At 41.8% G+C, this 16,268-nt stretch overlaps 1 protein-coding gene across 1 annotated transcript in view; it reads left to right on the top strand.

The window, feature by feature from the left end:
- The first annotated feature begins 749 nt into the window (after positions 1-749).
- Positions 750-16,268, top strand: part of QPCTL (glutaminyl-peptide cyclotransferase like) — a 967,717-nt gene continuing 952,198 nt past the window's right edge. The window contains exon 1 of the mRNA XM_069207795.1: positions 750-1,030. Within this exon, the coding sequence (XP_069063896.1) occupies positions 845-1,030 (186 nt within the window). The 5' untranslated portion in view covers positions 750-844. The remainder of the gene's footprint in view (positions 1,031-16,268) is intronic.

The raw sequence follows: 16,268 nt of genomic DNA on the forward strand, positions 1-16,268 counted from the left end.
CTGGGTACCTCTAGAATCCCTAGGATGTTGGGGAAAAAAAAGGCTGCAAATTTGGCGTGGGTAGCTTATGTGAACAAAAAGTTATGAGGGCCTAAGAGCGAACTGCCCCAAATAGCAAAAAAAAGGCTCCGCACAGGAGGGGGAAAAGGCCTGGCAGCGAAGGGGTTAATCCATTTATGGCCACTCTCTGCCCCTTCAGATCACACCTGCACCTTTCTGCTTTCTCTCATTGTGACGCTTTTTTGTTTTTCTCTTCCTCCGTCTTTCCCAAACGTGTCTTTAGCTTGCAACAAATGCTTGAGGCAGGAGACTAAGCACCTGCCCTCAAAAATAAGTACCTGTGCTCAGCACCGGGAACAACAACACAAATTAAGCACTGCCTGTGTGTCTCTGTAAATGTTATTTTTAAAGGGACATAGATTGATGGACAATTGAGCTGAAAGGACATCTTAATTTATTATTTACATGTACAATACTACAGTATACAAATACATTTAAACATATTGGTTGAAACATAACATCGTGTTTGGGGAGGCATCGACAGACGCACAAGCGCAAACATATTGGCAGCAGCAGTATTTCTGAGCTCCCTCTGACGTTAGGGGGGCACGTAAGAACATCGGCTCTCCTTTATTTACACTCACAGCCAGGCCTGCCGACCTCTCGGTGCTCTCTTTCTCTCGTCTTGCTTGATTCTTTCTCCAATCACATCCTTTGTGTTCGGTGTCTGCTCATTCTCGTCTCCCGTCCAATCATATTTTTTCTTGCTCTGCTGTGGACTTGTCGATGCTGAGCTACAGGATCTAGTAGTGCTCACGCCCCTTTTCGTACTACCGTTTCAAGAATGTCTCGCCGTCGCCGTCCTTCACTGGTACCTCCGTCGTCTTGCGCCCCTGGTCCAGGGCCCCGAACAGGTTTGCGTGGGCTCGGTCTATCTCTTGGTTTCCTGCTGACTGCGGTGTTGCTGTTGCGAGTTTATCTTTCCGTGGAAAGCGGCCCGGCGCCGGATGTGACGACCGGAGGGAGTGAGGTGAGAATCACTCGTTTAGAGACCACCTCCAATTCTGATGGAGGAAGAGAAAAACGGCTGAAAGCAGCGGGGACAGGAAGGCAAGAGTATAGACTCTCGGCGCATGATTTGCCAATCTGTGTACTTTTTTATACGAACTTTTCCCCGCGGAATCAACGACGAGAAGTGCATCAATAAAGCAGTGTTGGCTTACTTTATTAGTAGATCTAGTAGTTCATAAATATGTTTCAGCAGTCGTGTGTAATCTGTTGGTCACATGCTTAAGTCAACATTTTATTTAGAGAGTATTATATAATTGCTAAAAGAGCTCAAGGAAAGCTAGAAATGAGATGGGTCAGATCGTCCTGTTTTTTGACAGCTCATCCGAACACTCGAAAGAATCCGTTACACGAGTTACTTTAAAACAATTTGTGGGATACAGGACGAGCAAACAATGTCGCCGCATCACATATTCAAGCACTGAGACAAGAGAAACAGAGTAAAGGTACGAAGGAGGAGTTTTCAGCCTTCTAAGACAAGAAGTACTTTTATTCATAAGCAAACTTGCCCTCGCATGGATTTTCGAAGTGAAGAGAGGCGTTTCTAAATAGAGAAGTGATCTATTATTATTTAAGAATGTGCCAAGCTGGTGAAGTCTGAGAGTGCTTAAATAGTTTGAAAAATGTGAGCTATGGACTATGACAAATGTAGTGTGCTCCATAGCCTGAGTACCTGCCAATGAATATACCACACTGATCTATGTATTTATTACACGTCTTTCTTCTTCTGCATGTAACCACAAACTCAATATTCTAAACCTGCATTCACCTCACCACCTTCACTTATGTCATCATCATACGGAATCTTTCAAGAGCCAAAAGAGTTCCATCATACACACTCAAAAGACATGACAGCAAAGAGTTCTGTTAGCGCGTCTGACCTTAATAAGTAAACTTACAAGGGATTCGAACAGGTCGATGAACCTTTTGACTCGCATTTAGGGTGTTCTTACCATTGTTCCAGTACATAATCAATACACAATCATTAGTAATCAATAGAGTCAGTAATTGTCACGCACCATGACCTTTCAGTCATGAACAACCACACCTTTAGTAAACGTTTGGAAGGTTTATTTCTCTATATTAACACTGCTACGGTCATGTAGATTAATCTCAAAATCGGATGAAACAACACTGGTTGTCCAGAGCGGCGTAGGAAAAGTAACCTTATCAAAGCTTGAACAACAACACATTCTAAAGTTATGGTGCAAATCAATAACAAAGTCAGCTGTGTCAATGTAAGAAAATACATGAAGTTTAGCAGAAAAATGTATCCATTGTTATTCCTTGTTGTCTTAATTCAATCAGTGAGAATCCTTAACTAACATCAAATTAGCATCAGCATGTTGGGCTTCATGCAAAACAATTTAGTAACACAAATTTGGAAAAACATCTAACTATGATAGATTCATAGACAAAACAGCACAGTTGTACCTAGAAAGAAAAAAGCAAATATGCATAATAATCACCATCTGGATATATCTGTCCTCAGGGTGGATCAGCTAAACAGAATCAGTCTTCGTCCTCAGGACATCAGTCGATCAGCAAGGCATCAGGCTTCAGCATAAGAATTTAAGAGGGCAAGGTTGTTAAGCATTAAAGTTAAGCACGTCTCTTGTCAAGACGCATAAGAAAATAGTAACCTCTCGGTCAGGAAGAAAATGGGTAATGGGCTGTCTTCTCTCTGTGTAGTGTCGTTAAGTCAAAGTTACCTAGACTACCCCCCAAATCCCTATTGGTCAGTTAAACTAAAATCTCAAATCTATGAATTCTAATAATGCTCCGTTCACATATTGTTGATGGGTTTGTCTTGCAATGTCTTCATCATCCGGCTTGTCGGGTAACAATATTGTTGCAGATTCTACTCTAGTCAGTATCGTCATTGTTCTTGTTCTAGGAAACTCCGTCTCACACACATTACACATAAAATGTTGCATTAGCAGGAACATCATCTTCTAGCAGTCGGTTCACACGAGAAGCTTCCGTTATGAGCACATTTAAACAGTACAATAGAAATTCACAGTTTAACCTTCTTGGTCAGCTATTTTATTAAACGCTAAGAAATACAGCTTTTACATGAGGCCTGGCAAGTAGGCCAAGACACTTGCTAAATTAAGGCCTAAAATTAATAAAGCTTAATGTGTAACCCTTAATATGACATGTTACTGCATTAGTCTAATATATATTCAACATTTCATATTATTTAATCATTGATTAGTACACTTCGTTAACATAGGTGTCCATTCTTCGTGATAACATTTTCAAATGTGTGCATTATTTTTCTACGTTATTTTATTTTCTACATAAACTTATTCAAAATAAATAAACACACATTAATAATGTTTATTAAAACACCTGTGCTAGCAGTTCCATAAATTGCCACATGGGTGCCACATGAAGATGTTTTCTTCATCTATAGGTGACAGTGAACTTTTTGCAGGAGCGCAAGGTATACCCGTTGCAGAATAAAGATGAGTTTATTGCTACAGCTGCCCAGCATAATTTTCAGCACAGTGACTGCTTCTCAACTGTCCCCATCTTCTCAAGACAGTAGAATCTTGCTTGTTTACATCAATCTCCCTTTGTTCCTAATTATCCCATCTTTTAGTTCTTCATAATTTTCCCTACACTTTTTGACAACTTTGAGGTCTGAAAATGCAGATTTACCCTTCCAGACATTCCATGGAAATTTGAGCTTAACTTATTACTTTACATGTTCTATTACAATTCCATTTATATAGTTCTTGTTTATGTTTCACATTAATTTCCACTTACTTTCTAATAACCACCTTTGTCATGTCAATTTTACCTACTTTGCACTCCAATTTAGGCTTTCTACCATGTAATAATGTGAATGGTGTATAACCAGTTGTACTGTCTTTACTGGTTCTGTGTGACCACTCCATCTGCTTAACATGGTTGGTGACTGGCCTACCACTAGACACTTCCATCTGAATGCATTCTTTAACAATTCTATTCATTCTGTCTACCAGACCATTAGCCCTGGTATTACGTCTTACTGTGGTTTATGTTTCTATTGCCTAAATAGAGTTTCCAGTTCTGTGGAAATAAATTGTGGTCCATTATCTGTCAGTTACCCTTCGCTCAAAAACAATCTCTCCGAAAACTTTATAATATATTTATATATTATTTCTCTTAAAAGAATAAACAGACCCATTGAGAACCGTGATTAACGAGTACAATAACATATCTACTTTGGACCCCCAAAATGTTCATCTGGCCCACTTTACCCATTGCCACCTTTGCCCTGGCCTCATTGGAAATTACATTGTTTGCAACAATTGAATTCTAATTTTGTAAACTTTATCAATCTCTGCACACACATAGCATGCTTCCAGCACTTCTTCATTATTATCAATACCAGGTCACAAAACAAATTCTCTAATTCTACTCTCTGTTGTATTTCATTGTGGATGTCCTTGGTGTGCATAATCAATCACTCTACTCCTCGAACTGTTGTGAGGTATCCCCATCTTTATACTTCTTCTCAATCTCCATTCACCCACACTAAGTTCATCCTTAACCCTTGCAAATTCTTTACATCATTTAGCCTTTGCTGGCCTGAGAAATTCCAGAACAGATCTTGTAGTAGATAGTAGATGAATCAGTGATTTATGGTCTATATGTATTATAAATGGTATTCCCCCATACATATAATTGAAAAAGCTTCCCGGCCAAAAAATAGAGCCTATTTCAATAACCAAATAGCCTTATTCACACTCCGATATGGTACAGGAAGCATATGCTATAACAACTCCTCCCTTTTGTACTTCTACTCAATAGGGCACCAAGTCCATATGCTCTGGCATCTGTAGTTATAAATGTTTTTTATTGGTTACATCAAAGCTACCTAAAGGTGGACGAAAGGCAATTTTCTGTTTAGTGCCATCAAATTTGTGCTGGCATGTCTTGTTGCATTCAAAATTTTTTTGGTAACTCTCTCATAGTGTTTGTTTTGGTAGAGACGGTTTGCTGACTTGTCCTCAGCCTCTCTGTGCCACCACAATCCAACTTTGGTACCAAGGTTTTTGTCTATATATTTGTACCTTTACTAGTGACTAAGGTCCTCATTTATATATTGGCGGAGAGGGTACTTTGTTGCAACTGCGATGGAGTTCCCTCCCCACCAAAATAGTGGTCTGTCTGCTGCATTTATATGTAGGCAGACCTTAAGGTTCAAAGTCTTCGCTGTGATTAATCCCCTCCGATGGCCCTGGGGAGTAAGGGCACTCAATTTAGATGGGCGGACATGTAGTCATTTATTACTGTTCCTTACTGCCAGGTAAAACCTGGTGGTAAGGAACAGTAAAACCATTATAATGCTCTCCTGCTTTACTTTTTTTCTTTTCAGAAAGAAAACCTTGTTTTTTGGATTTTGTTTTTGAATCCCCCAAAAAAGGATACTGTTTGCTGTAGAGCCATGTCCTTCCGAAGCAGCTCTGCAGCAAACAGTAAAATGTGCCTGCCATGCGGGCATTCATAAATCTGGAGGGCAGAATATTCTCGGCCTGGTGGACATAAAGTCCTCCGCCACGCCAATGGTGAATACTCCGAATGCCAGAGTATAAATCAGGCCCTAAGTCAAATGAAAGCACTGTAAGGCTATTTTATGTCTAAGGTACATGCTCGGGTGGCTGCCCAGCTTGTCTCTTAGTGCGCAGGGCAAAGCTGAGAGCATGCACACACATCAGAGAACTACATCTGCAAATACCCTTGAAACTCCTTCAGAAAGAAAGCAGGTTTCGATAATGCTATGGGCATACTGATGCATAGAGTGAGCCCCATATTATAAATATGATCTGTGTTAAATGCCTGTCACGGTGCAAATTTATTTACATTGTTGAGCAGTCTTTTAGGATGCTAATAAGGAGAAAAGGGTAATGACTACCTGTGGCATTCTTAGCATAGAATGCCAGTCATAGAGAATCTTGAGATTGTAACCAGGGATACGGGAGCGACAGTTGAGACGAGACTTCGGTGGTAGTAGGATGCTCTTGTGAAGGCTGGGGTGTACATACACATGTACTAAATAAAAACTAACCATCTTCCTCAAGATTTGATTCATCTACTTCATTTTATTGGCGATGACTTGGAGGGATACTGGCAGTACTGCCAGAACCTTTGCCACCCCAACTCGCCATGCGTCAACCGACTTTTGAACTGTATGTATGTGCTATTTACATTTTATTACGTCTCTCTGCTGATTAAGGATGTTGATCTACGCCAACAAAGCATCCAGTATAAATTTACAGTTTCATTGAGGCAAACATCGGACCGTTTACCTTAACGCTCGTGCAGTCCGAAAGCACGTGCTGGCTTCCTCACTCCTCGCTGACGCGTGTGCAGCCTCCTCTGCACCCTGCATCTCGTTCGCTGGCGGTTCTGAGCGCACGCTGTCTCACTCTGTGAACTGTGAAAAGTAACGTCAAAGCCTCACGTTCATGAAACAAGCTTAACAGTCTCACAAGTACGATGTACACAACGACACATGCAGCGGCCATCTTAACACATTGGGACAGCGCACATTAAGTTTAAGCTTTGGCATGTTGATTGGTGATAGGCACACCTAACAGCTTTCAAATAAGTGCCTTCATGAATGGATTCACCCAATTGTTTGGGCTGCTATGCAATAGTTATATTCTACAGGGCCATTTCACTGGCTGGGTCAGAGTTCTTAAAGTCCGAGCTTTAGCACATTGATCGGTGACGGGCACACCTAACAACTTTCAACCTAAGTGCCTTCAAGGACGTATTCACTGAATTCTTGGCTGTCCCTATTAAAAAAAAAAAAAAGAAAGAAAAGAAAGGGAGGGAGGGAGGAAATAAAGAGACTGTTGCTTTTCAAGTGTTTTGGTTCATAAGTTCTAGTTTTATTTTATTTTTTTCTCCTGAGTTTATCTAAGTACACTCTTGCTATTAAAAGTGGATAATTCAAGATGCAAAACGTTACATGTCCACCTTTTTTTTTAACCACACCTGGTGAACCACCAACACTATGGAAGAAATGGAAGTCTGTCTTTGCTCACCATGCAAGAGTTTGTGGTACTTCTTTGAGTGTAGAATGGAAAATGTCACTACTTACCGAAAATAACCACTGTACTAGAAAGATATCACTTTGGAAAAAGGGTCCAATATTCAGGTGAAACGGTTGAAGAATATGTCACCGCGTTGTGAAAATTAACTTCAACGTGTAGTTTTGGGGGGAGTAAGGAAGAAAGGTTGAGGGGTCAGTTCATGTTGGGCTGCAATATTGACAAGGCTAAGGAATCCTTTTGGACTAAAGATAACCCATCCCTCAATGAAGTAATAACCATCGCTAAAACTTGTGAACATAGTTCAGCATGTCTTGAAGAAATAAAAAAGGCAAGTTCTAGAGTTAAAGAAAGTGAGGTACAGACTATTAGTTGTCAAAAGGATATATCTGAAAAGACAAAGTGTCAGAAAATGTTGATGGAAACTAATAAAGATTGTAAAGGGAAAAAAAATGGGCCAAGGGAGATGATTCAGGTGTGGTGAACTTGGTCACTATGCCAATTACAAGGGTTGTGAAGGTTGGAAAGTCACTTGTAAAAATTGTGGGAAAAAAGGTCATGTTACTAAGTGTTGTAGAAGTACTGATCTAAAAAAAAAAAAGTTCCAAAAAATTAGGGGATGATGATTCTCCTACTAAGGAAATAATTTTACAAGTAAAGGATGGTATCACTCGTCCTGTAGAAAATGTTCAGATTGAGGGTGTATCTGTCCCCATGATCTCCATTTCAGGGTAGAAAATGACACTGATCCCCCCCAGAGACATATTCGAGAATCATCTCAAATACTCGGTCAAACTTCTAAAACCTGACATTTGTCCCAAGGGTTATGGTTGTGAACCGATGAATTTGTTCGGTTACTTTATAGGTTCTATTCTATTTAAATATAGGTTCACGGCAGGGAAAAAAGTAGGTATCGATAAGGGGGTATTCTCGGATTAGTTGGCTCCATCAGAGAGATTTGAAAGTATATCTCGACCCCAATGAAAATCCTTCAGTTCGATTGAAAGACTTGGAATGTGTTGACTCTGTGAACACTTCCAGACCATTATATGAACAAGATTTTCCAGAACTGTTCCAGCATAAATTTGGTTGTCTGAGGGATTATGTGCATAAAATAAAGATAAAAGGAGGAAGTGTACCTGTAGTGAGCAAAGTAAGGGGGGGTACCTTTAATCGTTAAAGAAAAGATGAAAACCGAGCTGGACAAATTAAAACAGTTCTTAAAGTCCAATCCTTAGCACATTGATCGATGACGGGCACACCTAACAACTTTCAACCTAAGTGCCTACAAGGACAGATTCACAGAATTCTTTGCTGTCCATATTAAAAAAAAAAAAAAAGAAAAGAAAGGGAGGAAATAAGGAGGCTGTTGCTTTTCAAGTGTTTTGGTTCATAAATTCTAGTTTGATTTATTTATTTGTTTCTCCTGACTTTATCTAAGTACACTCTTGCGATTAAAAAAAAAAAAGTGGATAATTCAAGATGCAAAACGTTACATATTCACCTTTTTTTTTTTAACCATGCCTGTTGAACCACCAACACTATGGAAGAAATGGAAGTCTGTCTTTGCTCACCATGCAAGAGTTTGTGGTACTTCTTTGAGAGTAGAATGGAAAATGTCACTGTTAATGCATTGTTTGGGTCCTGAGGGACAAGAGGTTTTTGAGACTCTTCCAGAACTAACTGCGGAAGATGCTAGAGAACTCAACGATTTTGAAATTTGCATAAAAAAACTTGACTTACATTCCTTACCAAAAATAACCACTGTACTAGAAAGATATCACTTTGGTGTAAGGGTCCAATATTCAGGTGAAACGTTTGAAGAATATGTCACTGCATTGCGAAAATTAGCTTCAACATGTAGTTTTGGGGGGAGTAAGGAAGAAAGGTTGAGGGGTTAGTTCATGTTGGGCTGCAGTATTGACAAGGTTAAGGAATCCTTTTGGAATAAAGGTAACCCATCCCTCAATGAAGTTGTCGCGTGGGCTCTCATTATCCTAAATGAGACTACTGGATTTCTAGGCAGCAGGATCGTTCACGGTTTGGGGGACTGAGTCGGACCCACTTGGAAGGACCTCCGTCACCCTAAACCCGGTTTTGCTCCGGCTAACTAGCAGTGCCTCATTTCTCCAAAAGGGAAGAGATGATTGGGCAGCCGAGCACATGACATCTTTGGAACTTCTCAGGGAAGTCGTGGTCACTCAGATCCAAACCAACTCTCTCATTTACAGTATGATCTCATATACAAATGACAAAGGCAGTATAAGTTTTATATAATGTTTTAATAAAACAACTGCATTTTAGATATTAAGGCGTGAACCGCAATAACCAGAACCATACAACACAGTAGGATTGAAATAGTCACGAGGAGAGTGAAACATAAGAACAACGCTATCATGGTGTTTAACAATTTCTACTCTTCCTCAGCTAGTTCTATTTCGAGCACAGCATGTTAAGCTTCTAACTTGCCTTTCTGAATCCCTTGGGAGACATCAGCCCTCATACCTGAGGAAAGGCCTGTGATCTGGTTCAGCATCTGCTACGAGGCAGTCAGCGTCTAGTTGTGGTTCCCTGGTTGGAATCTCCCTCTTGCGTGTATTGGGACAAGGAAGTGTTTTTATAACTAACATGTCAGCGTGATCACAAAATGTCCCTACGCAGGAATGCCAAAGACTAAACTCCTACCACGTCTATCGGCAATGTACCAGACTGTATCCTTGACTGAAGCACAGAGTGAACAGGAATGTGTTATGGAGAACTCCAGTGCTGAAGTAGGCTAAACAGTGTGATATAAAAAATAAAACAAGACCGTAGGACTGGCTATTTGAAAAATAACAGTACGAAGCAGAATAAAAGCATTTAGAGCAAAGTGCACAGAGGCTCTTAGCTGCGAGCAAAGGAATAAAATACATCCAGGGCAAAATGCACAAAGGCCTAAAGCCTGAAGCTAATGCGCAAAGGATACGTAAAACTGACCACACTACACCCTCCCCTTGTCGGTAGCAAGTGGTTCCAATAATATAAAAGTATCCCCCAGATTTAAACAATACATCAAAATATATATTTCGACAAGGTCAGAGGACAACAAAGTCATAAATTTGGGAAGCATGTGACGATAAAGCCAAATTCAACATAATGCCAATTTGTATTTCATCAAAAAAAATCCAGTTGTCAGACAGAAGCAATAGAAAGCAGGAGTTCCTCCACTTCAATATATGTCAATATCGGAAGATCCACCCCAAAAAATATCATGGAGCAGGTGTGTTCCAAAGCCCCAAAACCATTCAGTGCGGCACCCCGTGCAGGGCCTATGAATGAGACAATACCATCTTCTTCCAGGAAGGGAATCTCACAAACTGCCTCACGAAGCAAACGCAACCGTAGTGCACAAGTCTGGGAATGAGCCCTAATCGGAAACATCAACAGATCAGTATCGACCACTGGGGGGCGCTGCAGTGAGAGACAGAGAGCCAGTGCATGTTCAAACGAGCACCAAAGGCACCGAAACACGGGTTGCACACAATCCAAAACCGGCCGGAATGTTAGAGACCAGTCACACTCCAATTGTCCCAGGAGTGTCGCTCCAAAATGCTGTATCATGCGTTCACGCCACAGCTGCGCTGACGGGAGCGCCAATATGGGATCTCGTTGCGGCGGGACAGCCATTGCGGAAGAACAGCAGCAGCAGCAAAACCCCAGCCAATAAAGCCAAAGTAATCGGGAAACCCCCAAAAATGCTTCCGAAAATAGAGTGAATAGCCGAAGGTATTAAACCGAATATAGAAGAGAAGGTGTGAGCAAAACCAACACCAACGGCTTTAAAAAAAAAAGTGCAATTCCAGTAGTGCTGGACGCATTAAATATACGTCCCACGAGTTCACCAAAGTGACTCGGAAAGTTAGTATTCAAAAGGGACTGTATTTCCGTCGATGACCTTGCCACCTGAAGTGCGTAGGTCTCGATAGCAGATGTAAGGGCCACATGCTTTTGAAACAATAGAGCCTTTAGTCGACTCAACTTGTCAAAATTTACCTTGGAAGTAGCAATATGAGGCCAGATGTCCGCTACCTCCCTAATTTGAGTGGGGGGAAACAACACATTCCTGCAGCACGTAACGGCCTTGGTGACAACAACTACTTAAACTATTCTGGCACGCATGCCACAACAGGGTTCACTGTTAAGAAGGACATAACTGCCGTTTGAAAGCACCTGGAAAGTGTTTTTAATTACTGGGACTGGAACTCCCTTCAGATAACAAGCTAAGTTAGCAATCGAGGCATTACATGCCCCGTGCAAGGACAGCTGTTTACAAACCATGGAATGGCTGACAGACGTTTCGCATTCGCTACCGCTAAGAAAAACCTCCCTCAAACCATTAATACATCTGTATAGAAAGGGAAGCTCCCACATCTCGTGTATGTAACTGTCCCCCAACCGTTCATATCTACCCACCGGAATGTGCTTTAAACAAGAAGTAAATTGCAGAGTGGAGCTAGGCAGGTTAATAACCCCATGAATCAACAACTCAGCTGACGGAATCTCAGCAACCGTAAAAGGCAGTTTCTCCAATTTTTTCAATATTTAACATAACATATGTCGCTTCCTTTTTAGCCATCAGCTGTTGTTGACGAGTCAAATTAAAGGAAATAAATATCTCCCTGGCACAAATGTGCTGCCACGGAACGCGACCTGCCTTCAAGGTCTGTAGAGTCCAACCCAGCTGCATGATGGACCGCGTCTGATTCTGCCCATGATATAAAGAAGACATATCCGATTTGATAACGTCTATAGCAGAGGAAATGATGTTGTCAATTGTGTAAACACGGTCTGAAAGGGTATGCATCCCATTATCCACAACAGACAAAGCCTGTATCAAATTTTCCTGATCAATTTGTCTCAACCGGGCCGCTGCCTCTTGTTGTGAAAGCTTCCAAATCTCATTATATACTTCATATAAAAAACGCTTCTTCCGCAGCATCCTTGGTCCTGACAAAAAATCTTGTAAGTCAGTATCATTAGACAGTAACGTGAGATGTGACTTAACTGCATCCAGCGTGGATGACTTCAACCATTGCTGACAAAGCTTCCCCACGCTGTATGTAGTAATATCATCAGCATGTTCTGGTGATATGTAGCGAGGGTCTGCCCTACTAGTCCTGAACCCCCCTGAAGAGGTGACAAAACACTGATGACACCCATTAGTGTCTATGGGCCATAATAACCACCCGCCCGGATGTATCAATGAAGTGTGAAGCGTACCATTCCGGACCCAGTGTGTAAACTCACGAAACGTGGCATTAAAATATCGCTGCCAATTGTTCAATTTGGAAGGGACAGGTGTACCAGGCAAATTCAAATTTCTAATCATTGCTAAGCCCAAACAGCTAGTCTGTTGCACAGAGTCCTTGAGGAAAATCATTTGGACAGGAAAAACACATGCCCTAAATAAAGTGTCCCTACCTCTCATTTGCCAATTTTTCGTTCCCCAGACACTTTTCAAGTCAACAGTCTTGGACCAATATTCATACCCCTCAACCGAAAGTTTAGATACAAACAAATTTGAATACAGTAATTTAGTATCGGTCAATAACATTTGCTTATTAGCATACGGAGTAACTTTAAAATAGTAAGACTTAGCATTCTGTTGATTATGCCCAGAAAAATATGCAAATTTATCATAATACGTTTTACAACTCCCCTGTGGAGGAGTCGGGCAATGTTCCTATTGCACATATTCAAATATCGACTTAGGGTTACTCGCTTTATGAATAAAGTGGTGTCCATAATAATTGTAGCAAAACATGTCACCATGATTATCTCTAAATAGGTAAGCATCTTCATCGTCATAGACAGTATAATATTGCAATTCTGTCAGCATAGAATCTACTGTCTTCACATCCCAATCATCAGAAACTATGCCTGGTATAACGATATCATTCATTGATAACTTGAGAACATACAGTATTTGAATCAATTCAGTGGGGCCATATATATCAAACATCACTTTATCCCACACAATCCCATCCGGAATCGGTATTGCAGAAATGTTCACATTGGACAAGTCTCTTTGAACCATATGAGACGAAAAATGTGGTTTCAACACCGTCTCCACGTGCTCAATGTCAGATCGTTCAGGAAGAAAATGACCATGTATTACCAAAAAAAAAGTAACCACAAATCCCAACCACAAGAAAAGAGTCATTACAGTCATAAAAAGCCACAAATAGTTCCAAGGAAAAACAAAATAGGTGTGTTTAAGCCAACACAGCAGCTTACGTGGACCCCGGGCTGAAGATAGAGAGGACGTGGAGTCTGACACGGTATCATCAGTGTCGTTGAAGCAGCCAGAGGCAGTTCTTGCAAAAGGTGCAACCGTGAACAAAGAAGCAGATGGTGGCTCCCGCCTTGGCACGCTATAAACCACATGTTCAGAAATATCATTAAAAAGTACAGCAACTTGATCAAAAGGTTCCAAATTAATCGCCGTCTGTGGAACAATCGCAAGATCAGCTTCCACCCTCCCCAAGCTCGGAGAGGAAACCGCATCGGTGCAAATCACCTGCAGCGGGACTTCTTCCCCAGTAGTGAGAGGGATTCCGGAACTACTGGGTGTCCCTCTTGGTCTGCTGTGCAGAATCGGCCACATGTTGTAACTTGACATTATCAATGGAAACAAAGCGATTTCCTTTGGCCCCGTGCAGCGGCGGTAAAATTACAGTTCTTGTGCCGCTAATCCCTAACACAGAGACAGGCACTCGATAAGAAGGACCAAATTCTTTCTTTACTGCAACCTTTTCACGCACAAGATCCCCAATCCTGGGTATCCAGCCAGTAGGCGTTACTGGCTCATCCTTACTTCCTGTGGAGGCAGCACTTGCAGAAGAGTTATCTTCACAGAATTGTTGTAAATCCTGCAAAACAGTGACACAATCATTTATGTCAAAGGGCGTATCTGCCATCTCCACACCAGGACCATCTAGATCAGGAACATACATTTGTGTTCCAAACAGGCACTCATATGAAGTACGACCCCCCAGGGACCTTCTAGGCAAGTTATTAAGTGCTCTCTGTACTCCATACAGGTGGGCTAGCCAACTACGACCCGTACCTATAACTCTGGCCGTTAAGGATTGCTTTAAATCACGATTTAGACGCTCCACAACAGAATTTCCCTCGGGATGAACTGGAGTTGGACCCCCAACGAAGCCATGGTGTCCCTGAATGCCTTAGAGGGAAAAGCAGGGCCCTGGTCCGAATGAAAAGCCGCAACTGCAAATGTATCGACAAAGATGCGCAAATCTTTAATAACCGTCCGAGCGTCAGCCGAGCGCTGTGGCCAGACCCACACAAATCTGCAGCACGAATCTACAGCAACCAATATATATTTGTATGCACTATCTGGTGTCAGCGGACCACAATGATCCAAGTACACACACTGTAAAGGTTTATTTGAAATCAGAAGGGGCGTCTGCTGCGGGCGTCTAGCCGTCGAAGCTTTAATTTGTTGACAGACGTCGCAACAAAGGACATACTGCTTTATCTCTTTATAGAGACCAGGCCACCAGTAACGAGCCTGTAAAAGTGAAATCGTGGCAGCCACACCAGCATGTGCAGATGCCGCCCACTCATGTGCTGCAGATATTAATCGAGGTCTCTCAACTTTATTGGGCATTTCAAGTACACCAACGCCTGGAATTTTAACAACAGCGTTTAGCATATTACCCAGGCAGTAACTATATTTAGAAGGGAATCCTTTAGGAAATGGCGTGCCATCAGCCGTAGCTTTTATGGCAGCCGAAATCTCTGTGTCTGGTTTGGAACTCAAACGAGTCACTGCGGCCACAGTGGCAACCGCCACTGTCGATTTTGCGGCTTCATCAGCCAAAGTATTTCCAGCAACGTGTATTCCAACGCGCTGGTGTCCAAGTGTATGTACAACATGGACTTTAGGAAGCGTTTTTCAGATTCGCAACCTTCCCCCACAGTAATTTGTGTTTAATGGTGTTGCCTTTGGAATCTCTGAACCCATTCAACCTCCAGTAGTGCAAATATTCATTGAAAGACTGAACACAGTAGGAGTCACAGACCAGCAAGGTAAGTATCGCCGGATCCGCGTGTTCTAAGGCTAACAATAGAGCCTTGAGCTCAGCCAACTGTGCCGTACAATCTCCCAAGGTCTGCGTATAAGTATGTCGGGGGCAGAACACTTCCCCCTCCATTGTGCCGCTCACCACTGCACATGCAGCAGAATACTGTTGTTTAGTCCCAACCGCTGGTTGCGCAGAGCCATCGGTATACATGACCACCTGATATTGGTCAATAGGTAACGTGCCAGCGGGAACTGGGTATTCCATTTCATATTGAAGAAATTCTTGAGTCTGCAGTTTAGGGTAAAATATGTAATCTACAGCAGTGGCTTTGTATCCATCGCAGGTGTAAAGCTTTCGAATTAGGAACACTCGCTTTAGTAACAGCCTCTAAGGCTGGAATCGGGGAAACGACAATGATGCGTTGGCCCTGGGCAAGAGGTCTTTCTTTAATCACAGCCATCTGTACAGCAGTGAGTATTTTCTCAGTTTGTGCAAATCGTTGTTCTGCAGCAGAATACAAGTGTGACTTGTATGCTATCAGGACAGTCTCACCCTCATTAAAGGTGACATATGTAAACCCAACGGCACCAGGTATTACCCTGATGACCAGATGCGTTTTATTGTCCAGAGTGTGTAAATGTTGAACTGCTAAGAGATCAGTTTGTAGATCTCAAAGAATATGTGTATGCTCAATCGTCCAAAATCTACTTGAAAAATTTGGGCGAATCAACTCGTATAAGGGTTTTATACGTATAGCATAATCAGGAATGTAAGTTCTGCCAAAATTCAGAAACCCCAATAATGACTGGAGCTTCCGAACCGTATTAGGAGGCTGCAATTGAGCACATTTCTCCCAAAAATTTGGCGCTAAGCTCTTGCCCTCATTCGACAACTCATACCCCAGGAAAATGACGCTGAGGAAGGCAATCTTCGATTTCTTAAAATTAAACTTATAGCCAATGTCAGCAAACCCCACAACAATGTGTGCTACACGCCTTAGATGCTGCAGTATCTCATAGTCTGTCAAATATATGTCGTCAACATATGATAAAGCTTC

This window comes from Pleurodeles waltl, chromosome 9 (genome assembly GCF_031143425.1).
Source record: "Pleurodeles waltl isolate 20211129_DDA chromosome 9, aPleWal1.hap1.20221129, whole genome shotgun sequence".
Lineage (NCBI taxonomy): Eukaryota > Metazoa > Chordata > Amphibia > Caudata > Salamandridae > Pleurodeles > Pleurodeles waltl.